Source organism: Excalfactoria chinensis, chromosome 23 (genome assembly GCF_039878825.1).
Source record: "Excalfactoria chinensis isolate bCotChi1 chromosome 23, bCotChi1.hap2, whole genome shotgun sequence".
Lineage (NCBI taxonomy): Eukaryota > Metazoa > Chordata > Aves > Galliformes > Phasianidae > Excalfactoria > Excalfactoria chinensis.
Genome location: NC_092847.1, coordinates 3,043,646 through 3,055,549, shown reverse-complemented (window position 1 = coordinate 3,055,549; position 11,904 = coordinate 3,043,646). Strand labels below are relative to the sequence as shown.

Here is an 11,904-nt window from a genome sequence, read left to right as displayed (position 1 = left end):
ACGCATGCGCCCGCGGGCGGACTACACTTCCCGGCGCCCCGCCGCAAACTACAACTCCCAGGGGGCGCCGCGCGACGCGTGCGCAGTGCCGGCTGGCGCTCGGGCCATTTAAATGTGTGTGAGGGAGACTGTGAAATGGCTGCGCAGGTCGCTGCGGTGCGCACCGTATCCCGGGCCCCGGAGGAGCCGCCCCCGCTGCCCTCGGGGGAGCGGCCCGGCCGGCCTCGGGGCGGCGGGCGGCGGCGGCGGGCAGCTCCCGGCGAGGCGGCCGGCGGCAAGCGGGCCCGGCTGAACCAGCCGCTGCTGGCGGGGCCCGGCCCGGCGGAGCCGCTGCCCCCGGCCGCCCTGCCCGGCCTGCCCGCCGCCGCCGCCGGGCTCTTCGCCTTCTCCCCGCTCAGCCTGTCGCCGCCGCCGCCCGCCGCGCTCGAGGAGCGCCGTCACCAACACCGGCATCGCCCCGAGCCCGGCCGCCCCGCCGTCGTGCAGCCGCAGAAGGCGAGGCGGGGCAGCCCCGCGGACGGGGCGGCCGGGCGGCCCAGCAAGCGAGGTGAGAGGGGAGCGGCCGCCGCTCGCGCTCCCTGCCCGGCCTCGGCCGATGCGGGTCCCCCCCCAACCCCCCCACGGCGGAGCCCGCCCGCTCCACGTCCCCCGGAGGCGGCCCCGAGCCCGGGGCGCTGCTCGGCCTCTCCCTCGCGGGCGAAGGCGGGAGAGGAGGAAACGGCGCTTCCGTGCGCTGCCCGAGCCGCGGCCCGCTGCTCCGCTGCTCACCTATGGCGTGTGGCACCGCCGAGCTGCGGCTGCTGTCCGGAGCTGCCCTCGGTACCGGTCCGCAGCACGGCTGCTTCCATAGCGAAGCCTTCTGCTCTTGGGCTTGCTTTACCAGGACTGAGAAGCAGCTTTTTGCTTGTAACTAAATGCCTCAGAGTTCCGTAGTTAAGAGTCTCTATTTAAGGTCTCTCTTTTTCTATGTAGCTCAGTGTCTCGCAGATCAGTGGTAGTAAAATGCTGCTTGGGAGAAGCAGCGTGGATGGGATGCTGGCACGAAGGCAGCTGTAGTGAGGATGATACTCTGGATTCTGCTTCAGGATTAGATGTGACAATGTGGTGTTGAGGAACGCTGGAATGCAGGTGCTTCCAGAGTGAGATCTGAAGCGTCAACTCCAACTGTAGTGCCTTAAGAATGGGCAAAACTGTTGTGGAGGTCGTGCAATGGATGAATGCACTGATGTTATAATGAGGAAATATAGATTGGGAATGCTTCTGTATGTCAGTTCTAACCCTGCAACCCAATGAGACCTCCTTTAAAGAAGGCTTAAAAGTGAGATTGTGCATGCTGAACTTCTGAGACCTGTAGAGATGCTTGTTTGAGGCTCTGGTTCACTTGAATTACCAAAACAATTGGTGCTGCCTTTCTGCTCTGTCTTCTCTAGCAGTAATGAAAAATAAAGCCGCTTCTTGTAGAATCTGGGGCATAACAGCAAAACTTGTATTTCAGGTCTTAAAGCAATTGTATGGAGTTAGCATTAAGCAATCAGCTGTTTCTTTCGTGAGAAACTCTGTTTGCTACAAGAGGCTCTTAAGAAGGTCAACCATCTCCAGTACAGAGCTCTGAGAGCAAAGCGTTAGTGATACAGTTAAATACCATGCTGAAACTAAGTAACTTGGAACTGCCTGTATTTGTTATTGCAGCTTTTCTCCTTGATGACTGTAACGTGGCTTTTTTCCTCTCACTTCAAGTACAGCAGGAGAAGAAATGAAATATAAACTGTATCTTTGCATACAAGGGAAGTTTTGTTGGCATGAAGTTCTGTGCTTAGGAAGCTGGGAATGCTTTAGTTCTTGCATGTCCTGGTCGGGTATTGCCATCAGCAGCAGGTTGCTCTGTCGCTTATCCTGACAATGAGGCACTTTAGGTTTTATGTGCGTCTCGTTCTTTGATTCAGGCAGATTGAAATCTGAGCAGTTCAGGTTTTGTAGCAGCTGGACCAGCAGATTCCTATCGTTGTTACTTGCCACCTTATTTGAAGGATTTGTAATCCTGACAGATAAGCAATTAAGCTGCGCGTTGCTTGACAGATTCCTTACGTTCATCTCTCTGAGCCTTTCAGCATTTTCAAGGTAGATTAACTTCAAAAAACAAACCAATACTGATAAGTCAGCGCTTTTTAGCTTGGCAGTCACCTGGTGCAAGGTCTCAGGTAGATCAGTTCTTTAATAGGAAAGGCCGGTGGCCAGAGGTGTTAACTGCTCCAAGTATTTTCTTCCCCTCTGAATGTCAGTGATTCTCATACCTCTTCAGCTGCACTCTGATTTGTTTCTATGTTCTTGTGTCCCAAATCAGGCTGGTATTCTATAATGGAAATGTGATGTTTAAATGTTATTAATTCTTGTTTATCTTCTTCCCCTGCATGGCACTGCCTTAAATGTCAGGAGTTATTAATGTGCATCTTACTTTAGATGCTCTGAAATATGTGCTTTTTCTAAAAGGTGTTGTAATAAATTGATGACAAATGGAAGCATTTCTAAAATGCGAAGCTTGAGGTTTAGGGAGTTTTCCTTAATTCAGAGCCTCCTTTAGGAAGGGATCTGCTGTGTTTCTGTTCCACTGTTTTACTCTAAGTCAGAGGTGTTACCATTGGTCAGTCTTAGTGGGAACAGACAGAATATTGTCTATGTTCTTTGTGGATGAAGGTGCAGAACTCTAATCTTCTCTCTGTTATTGCTGCTAGAAACTCAAGATGAAAATGGCAAAACCCAACGAGCTGACAGTCTGATTATGAAGAAGATAAAGAAGAAAAAGAAAAAGAAACATCGGGAAGATGTGAGGGGCAAACGGTTGAAGATGTACAACAAAGAAGTGCAGACAGTGTGCGCCGGACTCACCCGCATCGACAAAGAGACTTTGTCTCAAGGACAGTGTGATAACTTAGAAATGAACAAGGAATCCTTCAGGTATCTTAAGGATGAGCAGCTCTGCAGACTGAATTTGGGCATGCAGGAGTATCGAGTACCCCAGGGAGTGCAGACCCCGTTTGTGACACACCAGGAACACTCTGTTCGCAGCAGCTTCTTGAAAACTGGCACTAAATTCAGTAACTTCATTCACGAAGAACATCAGTCTAATGGTGGTGCCCTGGTCCTTCATGCCTACATGGATGAACTCTCATTTTTGTCTCCAGTGGAGATGGAGAGATTTGCAGAAGAGTTTCTTGCTTTGTCGTTCAGTGAAAATGATAAAAATGCAGCTTATTATGCTTTGGCCATAGTACATGGAGCAGCTGCTTATTTACCAGACTTCCTGGATTACTTTGCTTTTAATTTCCCCAACACTCCAGTGAAAATGGAAATTTTGGGCAAGAAGGACATTGAAACAACGACAATTTCGAACTTTCACTCTCAGGTAAGAACTGTTTAAAAGCATGCGAGTTTCACAACCCCTGGATGTGATTTGACCTCGTTAATGCAGAGCTGTGATAGCCTAAAATAGGTGGGATGCATTTCTTTTTAAGCAGGTGGGAAAAAGTAATTGTTTCTTTGCCTGTTTGAAGTTCCTCTGTGTGCAGGGCTGGCTGATAAGTCACACCTGAGGCACTGCTAACCCTCATCAATCTGGAGTTATTACTTACAAGCTTCTTTTTCTAAGCTTGGAGGAATATTGACAGTGTTTTCAAACACAGACAAGTCTGTATTAAGAGGTTGCTTAGATTGCACATGCCAAGGTTACTTCGCCCCCTGCCAACGGACCAGTTTTTGTTTGCAGTAATATTGCCTTTTAGGTTTTTGTAGTAGTAAAAGTAGGAGTAAAACCTCTTCTTTCTCAGTCTAGCCTGAAAGCAGTTGCTTACTTCTGCTACAGTGCTTAACAAGAAGTTGGGATCCTGAATACTGGATCTGTTGGAAGGAATAACTGGGAACTGTTGAACTTGTGTTAATCTGGATCTAGGTGAAGGTTGCCAAATACTTGTATACCAGATTTGCATTGGAGAAGTGGTTATTGCCTTACCAGGTTATTTTATGCTATCTTGCAGAGTGTTTGAATGCTTCCCAGCAGTTACAGTCACCATTAAATCTGTAATTACACCACTTAGCTTCTGAGTGTTTTTGACAATGGATAGCTGCTGCAGCACTCGCTTCAGAATAGCTTTGTGTGAATAAGAGGCTTCCTTGGGTTACAGTCTGTGCTGGTATTCCAGTTAATTCTATTTTAAGCGCTCTCTGAACTCGATTGAGTCAGATGTTGGGTTCAGTTGGGTTGAAATGCCTCTCTAACCAGGTCATGCTGAGCTGGGTTTAATCTCCTCTGCCTGAAGTGTGTTGGTATGGTTCACATGCTGAACAAATGTGTACAGAAGTATAGCTGTCACAGCTCTTGAGACAACTGAAACGTGTCTTTAGAGAGTAAGGGTAATGCCATAACACATGGAGATGTATTGAAACTGATGGATTAAACCACAGTAGCTGCATTCTGCTAAAGCTTAAATCTTGCAAGCTAGCTTATATGTACATGGTCAAAATCCTTTGCTTAGGAGAGTATAGGGAGGATTAGACAAGTTATTTTGCTTGGCAGCACTGAGGAATGACTTGTTGGGGTAAGTTTCACTTTTGGACCTTCCTATATGAGGAAATGTTCCATATGGAAGTATGTTGTAGAATGTTACACCTGTGCAGGCTAAGCATCTTCCAGGAATGCTTCATATTCTGCTTTCAGCTGAGGATGCTCAGTGGAGTCATATCAACTTTTAAGGTATTATATATATACTTAAAGCAAATCACTCCAGTGTGTATTTATACTGCATCATGTTCAGATTTTGTACATTAAAGTACTTAAGCTTGAAATATCTCTGGATTTCTTCTGCTTTTGCTGGCTCTGGCTTATTTATTTGAATACTTAAATGCTAAAGCTAAGCTTTAGTTTAAAGCTGTTCAGTTACACTAGGAGCTTTCAAGACAGTGATTTGTAAATTACTTTGCATAAGGGCACACTTCAATTAGAAAGCTCTTAGCAGTGCAGCTAAAAGGAACCAGCTTACTACAGCTGCTATGTCTGCACTGAGAATGAAACATATCTAACCTTCACAATCCGCTTCTGCTTTTTTCTTCTCCAAGAAGAAACTGATTGTTTGCCTTGTAGAGTCTGTAAGGACCCTCAGAAAAGAAGGGCTTGAGAAACAGTAAAGGAAAGAGTTGAGGAAAAAATAGGTTTCTTTATAAGCTGATATTTCTTGGAAGGAGATGGGAGAAGCAGCCAACAGGTGATGGGTAACAGGAAGCTTTTCTGCTCCTGCAGTATGCTGTCAGAAAAGGTTAAACTGCCCTTGACAGCAGTGGGCAATGAACCACACTGCTCTAGGCTGCCCCACTTTAACTTCTCTTTCTGGGAAGAAAGGGAAGCTTTTTTTGTACAGAAGCTGCCCAAGTATTAAGTCACATCAGCAGAACAGAACTCGTCTGGAAGTCATGTCTCTCCCTTTGCCTTAATGACAGGAGGCAGTGAACTGTAATGGCTTTAGTCCTTTGTCCTCCTGTAGCTGCACAGAGCTGGGATAACACTGTTTTGTTTCAACTGAAATCATTCTACCTTTACCAGTCATGTTCTAATAGGATCTGGGGGCTTAACTTTCACTTAGGGCAACAGCCAGAAAGAATTAACAGGTCTCCAAGATAGTGCCTCAATCATAAAATCTGTATCATCAGATTCTGACAGTGTGTGATAATATATATAACAAACAAAAAGCTTAAGGTTTGTTTAATTAAACACCAAAATGTGCATCTGACTCCTGGTTTTTAGTTAGACCTCTCATTTCCTCAGTTTATTCCAGGATTCTGTGCACTGTTGTGCTCTTTTCAGAATCATTACATGCAGAAGACACAGGTTTTTCACTGCAGTCATAGGGAAAAGCCCTGTGGGATGTTAAGATGTTAAATGTAGAAGCAGTACTCACATGCAATGTTTAGTTCAAGCTTCCTGGTGGAAAACTGAGTCACAGTAAAGCTTTGGTTGTCAGTTTTCTCGTGTCAGCCTGAAAGTGTTGCTCCTGAATTAGTCAAGCACTAACTGGTTGTTATTCAAGTGATAGAAGCGTGCCCTACTAGCAGTTTAAACAGGACTTATTTGCTCTTGGGATACCCTTCAGACATAGACATTCTGAAGTCTCTATACTCCTAAAGACACTGCCATTGAAACAGATGTATGCGAGTCTTGGATTTGGATGAAAACTCATTTGTAGCCTGGCGTATTGTATTAGAAATCTGTAATTTCTTGTAAAAGCACTGAATCTGTGGTGGCCTTTTTTCCTTTCTGGCCCTTCAGGTCAATCGAACGTACTGCTGTGGAACCTACAGAGCGGGACCGATGCGGCAGATCAGCCTCGTTGGAGCAGTGGATGAAGAAGTTGGGGACTATTTCCCAGAATTTCTGGATATGTTGGAAGAGTCTCCATTTCTGAGAGTAAGCAGTAACTGGTGGTGCTTAATTTAAAGTGCTTTAGGTAATTGAAAGATTGCTAAGGCTTATATATATTCAAGAGATTAGAAACCTTAGAAGTACTTTCTCCATCGATATGCTCATCACTGGAGCTACCGAGGACTGGAGGTACATCCTTTCCTCTATCCAAATGAAAGGTACTGAACTAACTGGCTATGGTTCTGTAAATCATTCAAGAGCTAATTACGATTTATGCTTTCATGTATCAGCTACCGAGTTATCTACTTCCCTAAAAGCTCAGTTTGAATTTAGCTTGGAATATATCTTAATTCATAAAGAATGTCAGTATTTGTACCATTCTTTTGATAGTCAGTTTGAACAAGGCATCATTTAGTTTTTCCCGCTCACCTTGTGTTTGTTCTCCTTTTCTTTAGATGACTTTGCCCTGGGGTACTCTCTCAAGCCTCCGACTTCAGTGCAGGTCACAAAGTGATGATGGTCCCATAATGTGGGTGAGACCAGGAGAACAGATGATCCCAACAGCTGATATGCCAAAATCACCATTCAAACGGCGCCGGTAATACTTGGCTTTTCTTTCATTGCAATTATGTGTTCTTTGGACTTGAGAATGAAGCCTTGATATTTTAAATGTAATTAGTTCTTCAGAAGGCTGCTTCACAGGCTTAAGTTCTTCATTTTCATTTCTATTTCAGATTAGACCAGTGAACTGAGCTGAACGTGATATTTGTGATTGTAATTTTCTCTCTTTTCCAAGTAATATTTCCTCGATCAGTGCTCCCTTAACATTAAAACCAGTTCCTGTGGTCCTGCAGGAGACATATCCCTCAGCTAATTTCTGTGGGAAGAACTAATTTGGGGAGTGAAATGCTCAAAAACAACTTAGTTCCTTAAAGCCTTAGAGCTGCATTTTAGTGTTAGTGCTATCACAGGAAATACTGTGGTGTGTGGATGTACTTTCTGTCTCTCTCAGAGTGTGCTGTAGAACTGATTTCAGGTGAAGGATCGGCAGCGTGCTTTGATGTGATTCAGTCTTTTGTTGTCAGATAACTAGAGTGAGGGGAGTGCTTTGGCCTTTGATTTCTGAAGCCTGCAGTACACAACATGTGAAGATTACTTCAATACAAGTGTTTGTTTTTCTGAGTAGTTTGCCACAGATTTTAGTATGTCTTCTAATCGTGTTGCAGGTCAATGAATGAAATAAAGAATCTCCAGTACCTACCTCGGACCAGCGAGCCCCGTGAGGTTCTGTTTGAAGACAGAACAAGGGCTCATGCTGACCATGTGGGTCAGGGATTTGACTGGCAGAGCACAGCTGCTGTCGGTGTTCTGAAGGCTGTGCAGTTTGGGGAATGGTAAGTGCCCCTGAGCTGGGACTGCTGTAGTGGGAGGGGGCAAATCTAAATGTTTTCTCTTTGAGAAGAAAATTCCCTGGGGAAAAAAGGCTAATTAACAAGATAAACGCAGTCTATATAGCTTGAGAAATGTAAGGCATATACAAACTGTGCCCCCTTTCCTAAATAGCACACATATCTACTGATGAGACTTTGTGCCCAGTAGTAAAGTGAAGAAGGTAGTTTGTTCAATGAAACAATCTATAAGCGAAGTTCTTTAAAACTCTCTGCACTTCTCCTCTCTCTGTAGGAGCGACCAGCCTCGTATAACCAAAGATGTGGTTTGTTTCCATGCTGAAGATTTCACTGATGTCGTGCAGAGACTTCAGCTGGACCTGCATGAACCACCGGTGTCACAGGTATTTGATCTTTCCTGCTGACAGAGCACTTTGTAGGAAGCTTGACAGTGTTCAGGCTCATTTACAGCCACCCCTTCTGTATCCCTGTGGCCATCAGTTCTCAGTTCCCTCATGCAGTTTTCCTTCTTGTGTTTCCTTTCTACCAAACTGGGTTTCCTGCTCTGAGTCACGCTGTAGTCTCATGTTGTTGTCATCTTGTGTAGTTACTGTGATTGGTGGCTCTCATAGAACAAAGTTCTTGCTTTAAAAAGAAAGAAGCTTTACCTGTTAAACAGAAATATGTGATCCAGGTCCAAAGTATGTTAAAAATAGGTGGGTACTGAATTATTTACCCTGAACAGAGTACAGCACTAACTCTACCATCTTTCCTCCTCTCAGTGTGTTCAATGGGTGGATGAAGCCAAACTAAACCAAATGAGACGGGAAGGCATTCGCTATGCTAGAATTCAGTTGTGTGACAATGACATCTACTTCATCCCTAGAAATGTCATTCATCAGTTCAAAACAGTGTCAGCAGTCTGCAGCTTAGCCTGGCACATACGACTTAAACAATATCACCCCGTGGGGGAGACTTCTCAAAACACAGAGAGCGATTCAAACTTGAACAGTAGCATTCCTGGAAAGACAGAGTCCAAAGGTGAACCCCGATGCGTGAGTGTAAAAACAGAGCGTGAAGAACCAGGGATAGAAATGCAGCTTACCACAGGGATGCTCTCCTCCTCTGCTTCTTCGCTATCAGGACTTGTACAAGCAGATCAGGCGGCCCAGCCCCTTCCAGGTTTTAAAATAGAGTCTGATCAGCAACACAATCCGCAGGATCATGCAGGCTCTTCTGTGTGATATGTATATAATCAAACATTTTTTAACAGCTTTTTAAAATTTTGATGTGAAGTTATAGTTTTATAACTGGCTTATGTTTTATTGGAGAAATCTTGCCTATAATTCTATAAAGAAAGGTGACATTCCAAAATGTCAAGCATATCTTTTTTACACAGATTATGCAAAACTCAAGTTGTATTTTAACCCCGTAGTACGACCTGTGACAGTGGTCTACCACTTCTTTCTGTTTAAGCAATGAGATATTGAATATCTCCTCGAAACCAGAACGAAATCCCTCCAGGAACACGTGATGATTTAACTCTACTGCTCGGTGTTGTTTCCCAACTTTCACTCTCTCCCCTTCACCAGAAAGTGATGCTTTTGTAGACGACGTTGTAGGAACTTTTCCCATCACATTTTAATTGCTAGGACAAAAAAAAAAAGAGAAAGCACAGCACTTTTGTGGACAATTTGTGAAATATTTGGTGGCTGTTGTTGACGCGGTTCATATGCAAGTTGGTTTCTAAACGAGCTGTAGAAATTGGTCTGTATTCCTTACAGATCCTACCAAGGCGATCTGTAAAACGAACTGAAGGAAGTGTCTGATCCTGTTGAAATGCCGTGGCTTTACTGGCCTAACACTTGTCATAGCGCTGCTTGTACTGTTTGGCGTGAGGGTTTTGCTTCCAAAAGAGGTCTCCTCTGACGTGATTAATACCGGTGTCAAAGGCAGAGAACCTGTTGGCAGACTTGTGGAGGAACTCGCTATCTTTGAGCACTTTAAGGCTTTCAAATGCTAACCAACTTGGCAGCTTGTTTTGATCGGGTCATATTATATGTCCAACGGAACCACACTTTCCCTTGTACTGATGCACTTAATATGATAGCGTTGAGTTGGTGACTGACTTCTACCATAAGAATGTCCGTTTTCTAGGAAGTTCTGTATTACTGTTTCACAATAAAAAGTATTATGGCATCGGATTGCTGTTTCCATGTGTAGCTTTTGGGTGCCCAGGTACTGTGGAAGAACCAGTGGTACGCACTGAATACGTAGTGTCAGCTCCCAGCAGTTCTTGAACGGTCTTTCAATGCTTCTAAATGTTAATATGTTAATCTCTATCTGACTTTCACTCACCCCATTTATCGCTTCCATTTCCAGTCATTGAAAGGAACGATCCCATCTCTCTCACATCCCCCTCGCTCACATTTAGATACAAGTTGGCTTTTGGTGCAACTGGAGCTGCCTCCTGATGGCTTCATCTGTTCTCATCCTCACCAGGGTAGGAAGGATTCAAAACACTATCTTAGAGTAGACAAGAGCAAAGATGCCGTGTTAGTTCTGGATGCTTCTTTTTAATACCAATTATTACTCTTCTCTTTATAAGGGTCTCTAAAATATGTTACTCTATTATAAGAATTACTTTGTGCAATATTGTTTGTGTAGGCTTTTATATACATATTAGCACCTCGGCGTAGAGGTCACTATTTTAAACTGATAGGAAAAAAAAAAGAGAATCATCAGATGATACCGCAGTGATTAGTTAGAGCCTGTATTACTCCTTATGTGTATGTATGTATTGTCTTCGGTACAGAAATGAGGACTAGGAAATATTTCCATTTAAAACTAATTTACAGATTGAAGTGGTAGTGACTCTCTTAGTAATCTGTGTAAATAAGGTGTTAGAATGGAAAGCTTTTATGATCAAATGTGATTGACGCAGGGGTGTAATTTAATCTTAGCAGAAATCCTGGATCATCCGGACCGATTCGTTACCGAGCTGTCTGTTCTCTGGTGGGTTGGTTTTGTTTCCCACTTTTGATGTTGAATTTCATAGCTTTAAGGGTTGTTCAAAGTAACATTCCTCGCAGGCAATAGTGGCTTCAGTCCATCCTTCACGGCTGAACATCCCATCACCCGAGGGGTTCTCTCTTCAGAAGTCTGCTAGTCTTCCAAGTGCCCGTTCTCCTTCTCACCTCTGCTGTTCTGCTCCTGTGGGCAGAGCAAAGCAATGAGGTTTGGCTCAGGAGCTGACAGAGCTGCAGGTGCTCCCATGGTCCCACAGATGTACCCAGTAACAGACTGAGAAGCCCTCGAACACTGACCTGCCTGTTTAGTGTTGGAGGCAGAACGAAGGGAAATCAATTTGGGAATCCTTTGTGTAAAATTCCAGCAGTGCTTTTTTTAAATGGATAAAGGCAGAAGATGGGAGCAGCTTTTAGAGCTGCTGTAATGAAACCTGCGAGCACTGCCTGAAATACCACGGATGCTCTGGGATGTCTTTGGTGTGCTCTCTGTGTTTAGTTACTGATCACATCTAATAGCACACTGAAGTACGTCCTTAGAGCTGGATGTGAAGGATGGAGGTGAGAGCAGAATGCAGGGGAGCTCTGCTCTGTCCTTTAGATGTGCTTTGGTTGCTTAGTGCACATCTGACATGGGAAGGTGGGATGCTCAGGGCGTTCATTGGCACTCTTCATAGGTACAGACATCACCATACACTAAGAAGGGCTCTGTTCTGTGCTCTATCAGCTCTCCTTACACTTCAGAACTGTCACAGCTCCTGCCATGGGCAGAAGTTCCCATCCATCACCTGGCACATCCCGCTGCTTTCAGGTGCCAATCAATGGAGGGAGCCCCAACATCCCACCTACCCATGGTCTATGGGGGCAATGGCACACGGCAAAGAGAAGGTGACCTACTGTGGCACTCTTGAACAGCTTAAAGCCCTTCCAACGCTTCTGGTTCCTTTGTACAACGTGTTTTGTGGTTTCCATGTTGCTGTTGTGTGATTTGGGTTCCATTGGCAGCTCTGGTTTTGCTGTGGTTCATTTATGAGGCCCCATTGCCTGGAAGGCTGTTTGCTTTGTGCGGCCTCAGCCTATTTATTGC

At 44.7% G+C, this 11,904-nt stretch overlaps 1 protein-coding gene across 1 annotated transcript; it reads left to right on the top strand.

The window, feature by feature from the left end:
* Positions 1 to 101: 101 nt before the first annotated feature.
* RSBN1 (round spermatid basic protein 1) lies at positions 102 to 9,988 on the top strand. The gene is made up of 7 exons (XM_072356309.1): positions 102 to 547; positions 2,730 to 3,400; positions 6,311 to 6,448; positions 6,859 to 7,001; positions 7,630 to 7,797; positions 8,087 to 8,195; positions 8,574 to 9,988. The coding sequence occupies exons 1-7, from the start codon at positions 136 to 138 to the stop codon at positions 9,033 to 9,035; spliced, it is 2,103 nt and encodes a 700-aa protein (XP_072212410.1). The 5' UTR covers positions 102 to 135; the 3' UTR covers positions 9,036 to 9,988.
* The last annotated feature ends 1,916 nt before the right edge of the window (positions 9,989 to 11,904 follow it).

Bases quoted from the DNA above. Each gene is read 5' to 3' on its own strand.
- RSBN1 (XM_072356309.1), top strand. From the start codon at position 136: ATGGCTGCGCAGGTCGCTGCGGTGCGCACCGTATCCCGGGCCCCGGAG. The intron at 3,401-6,310 runs GTAAGAACTGTT...CTGGCCCTTCAG, and splicing joins TTTCGAACTTTCACTCTCAG to GTCAATCGAACGTACTGCTG. The intron at 6,449-6,858 runs GTAAGCAGTAAC...CCTTTTCTTTAG, and splicing joins AAGAGTCTCCATTTCTGAGA to ATGACTTTGCCCTGGGGTAC.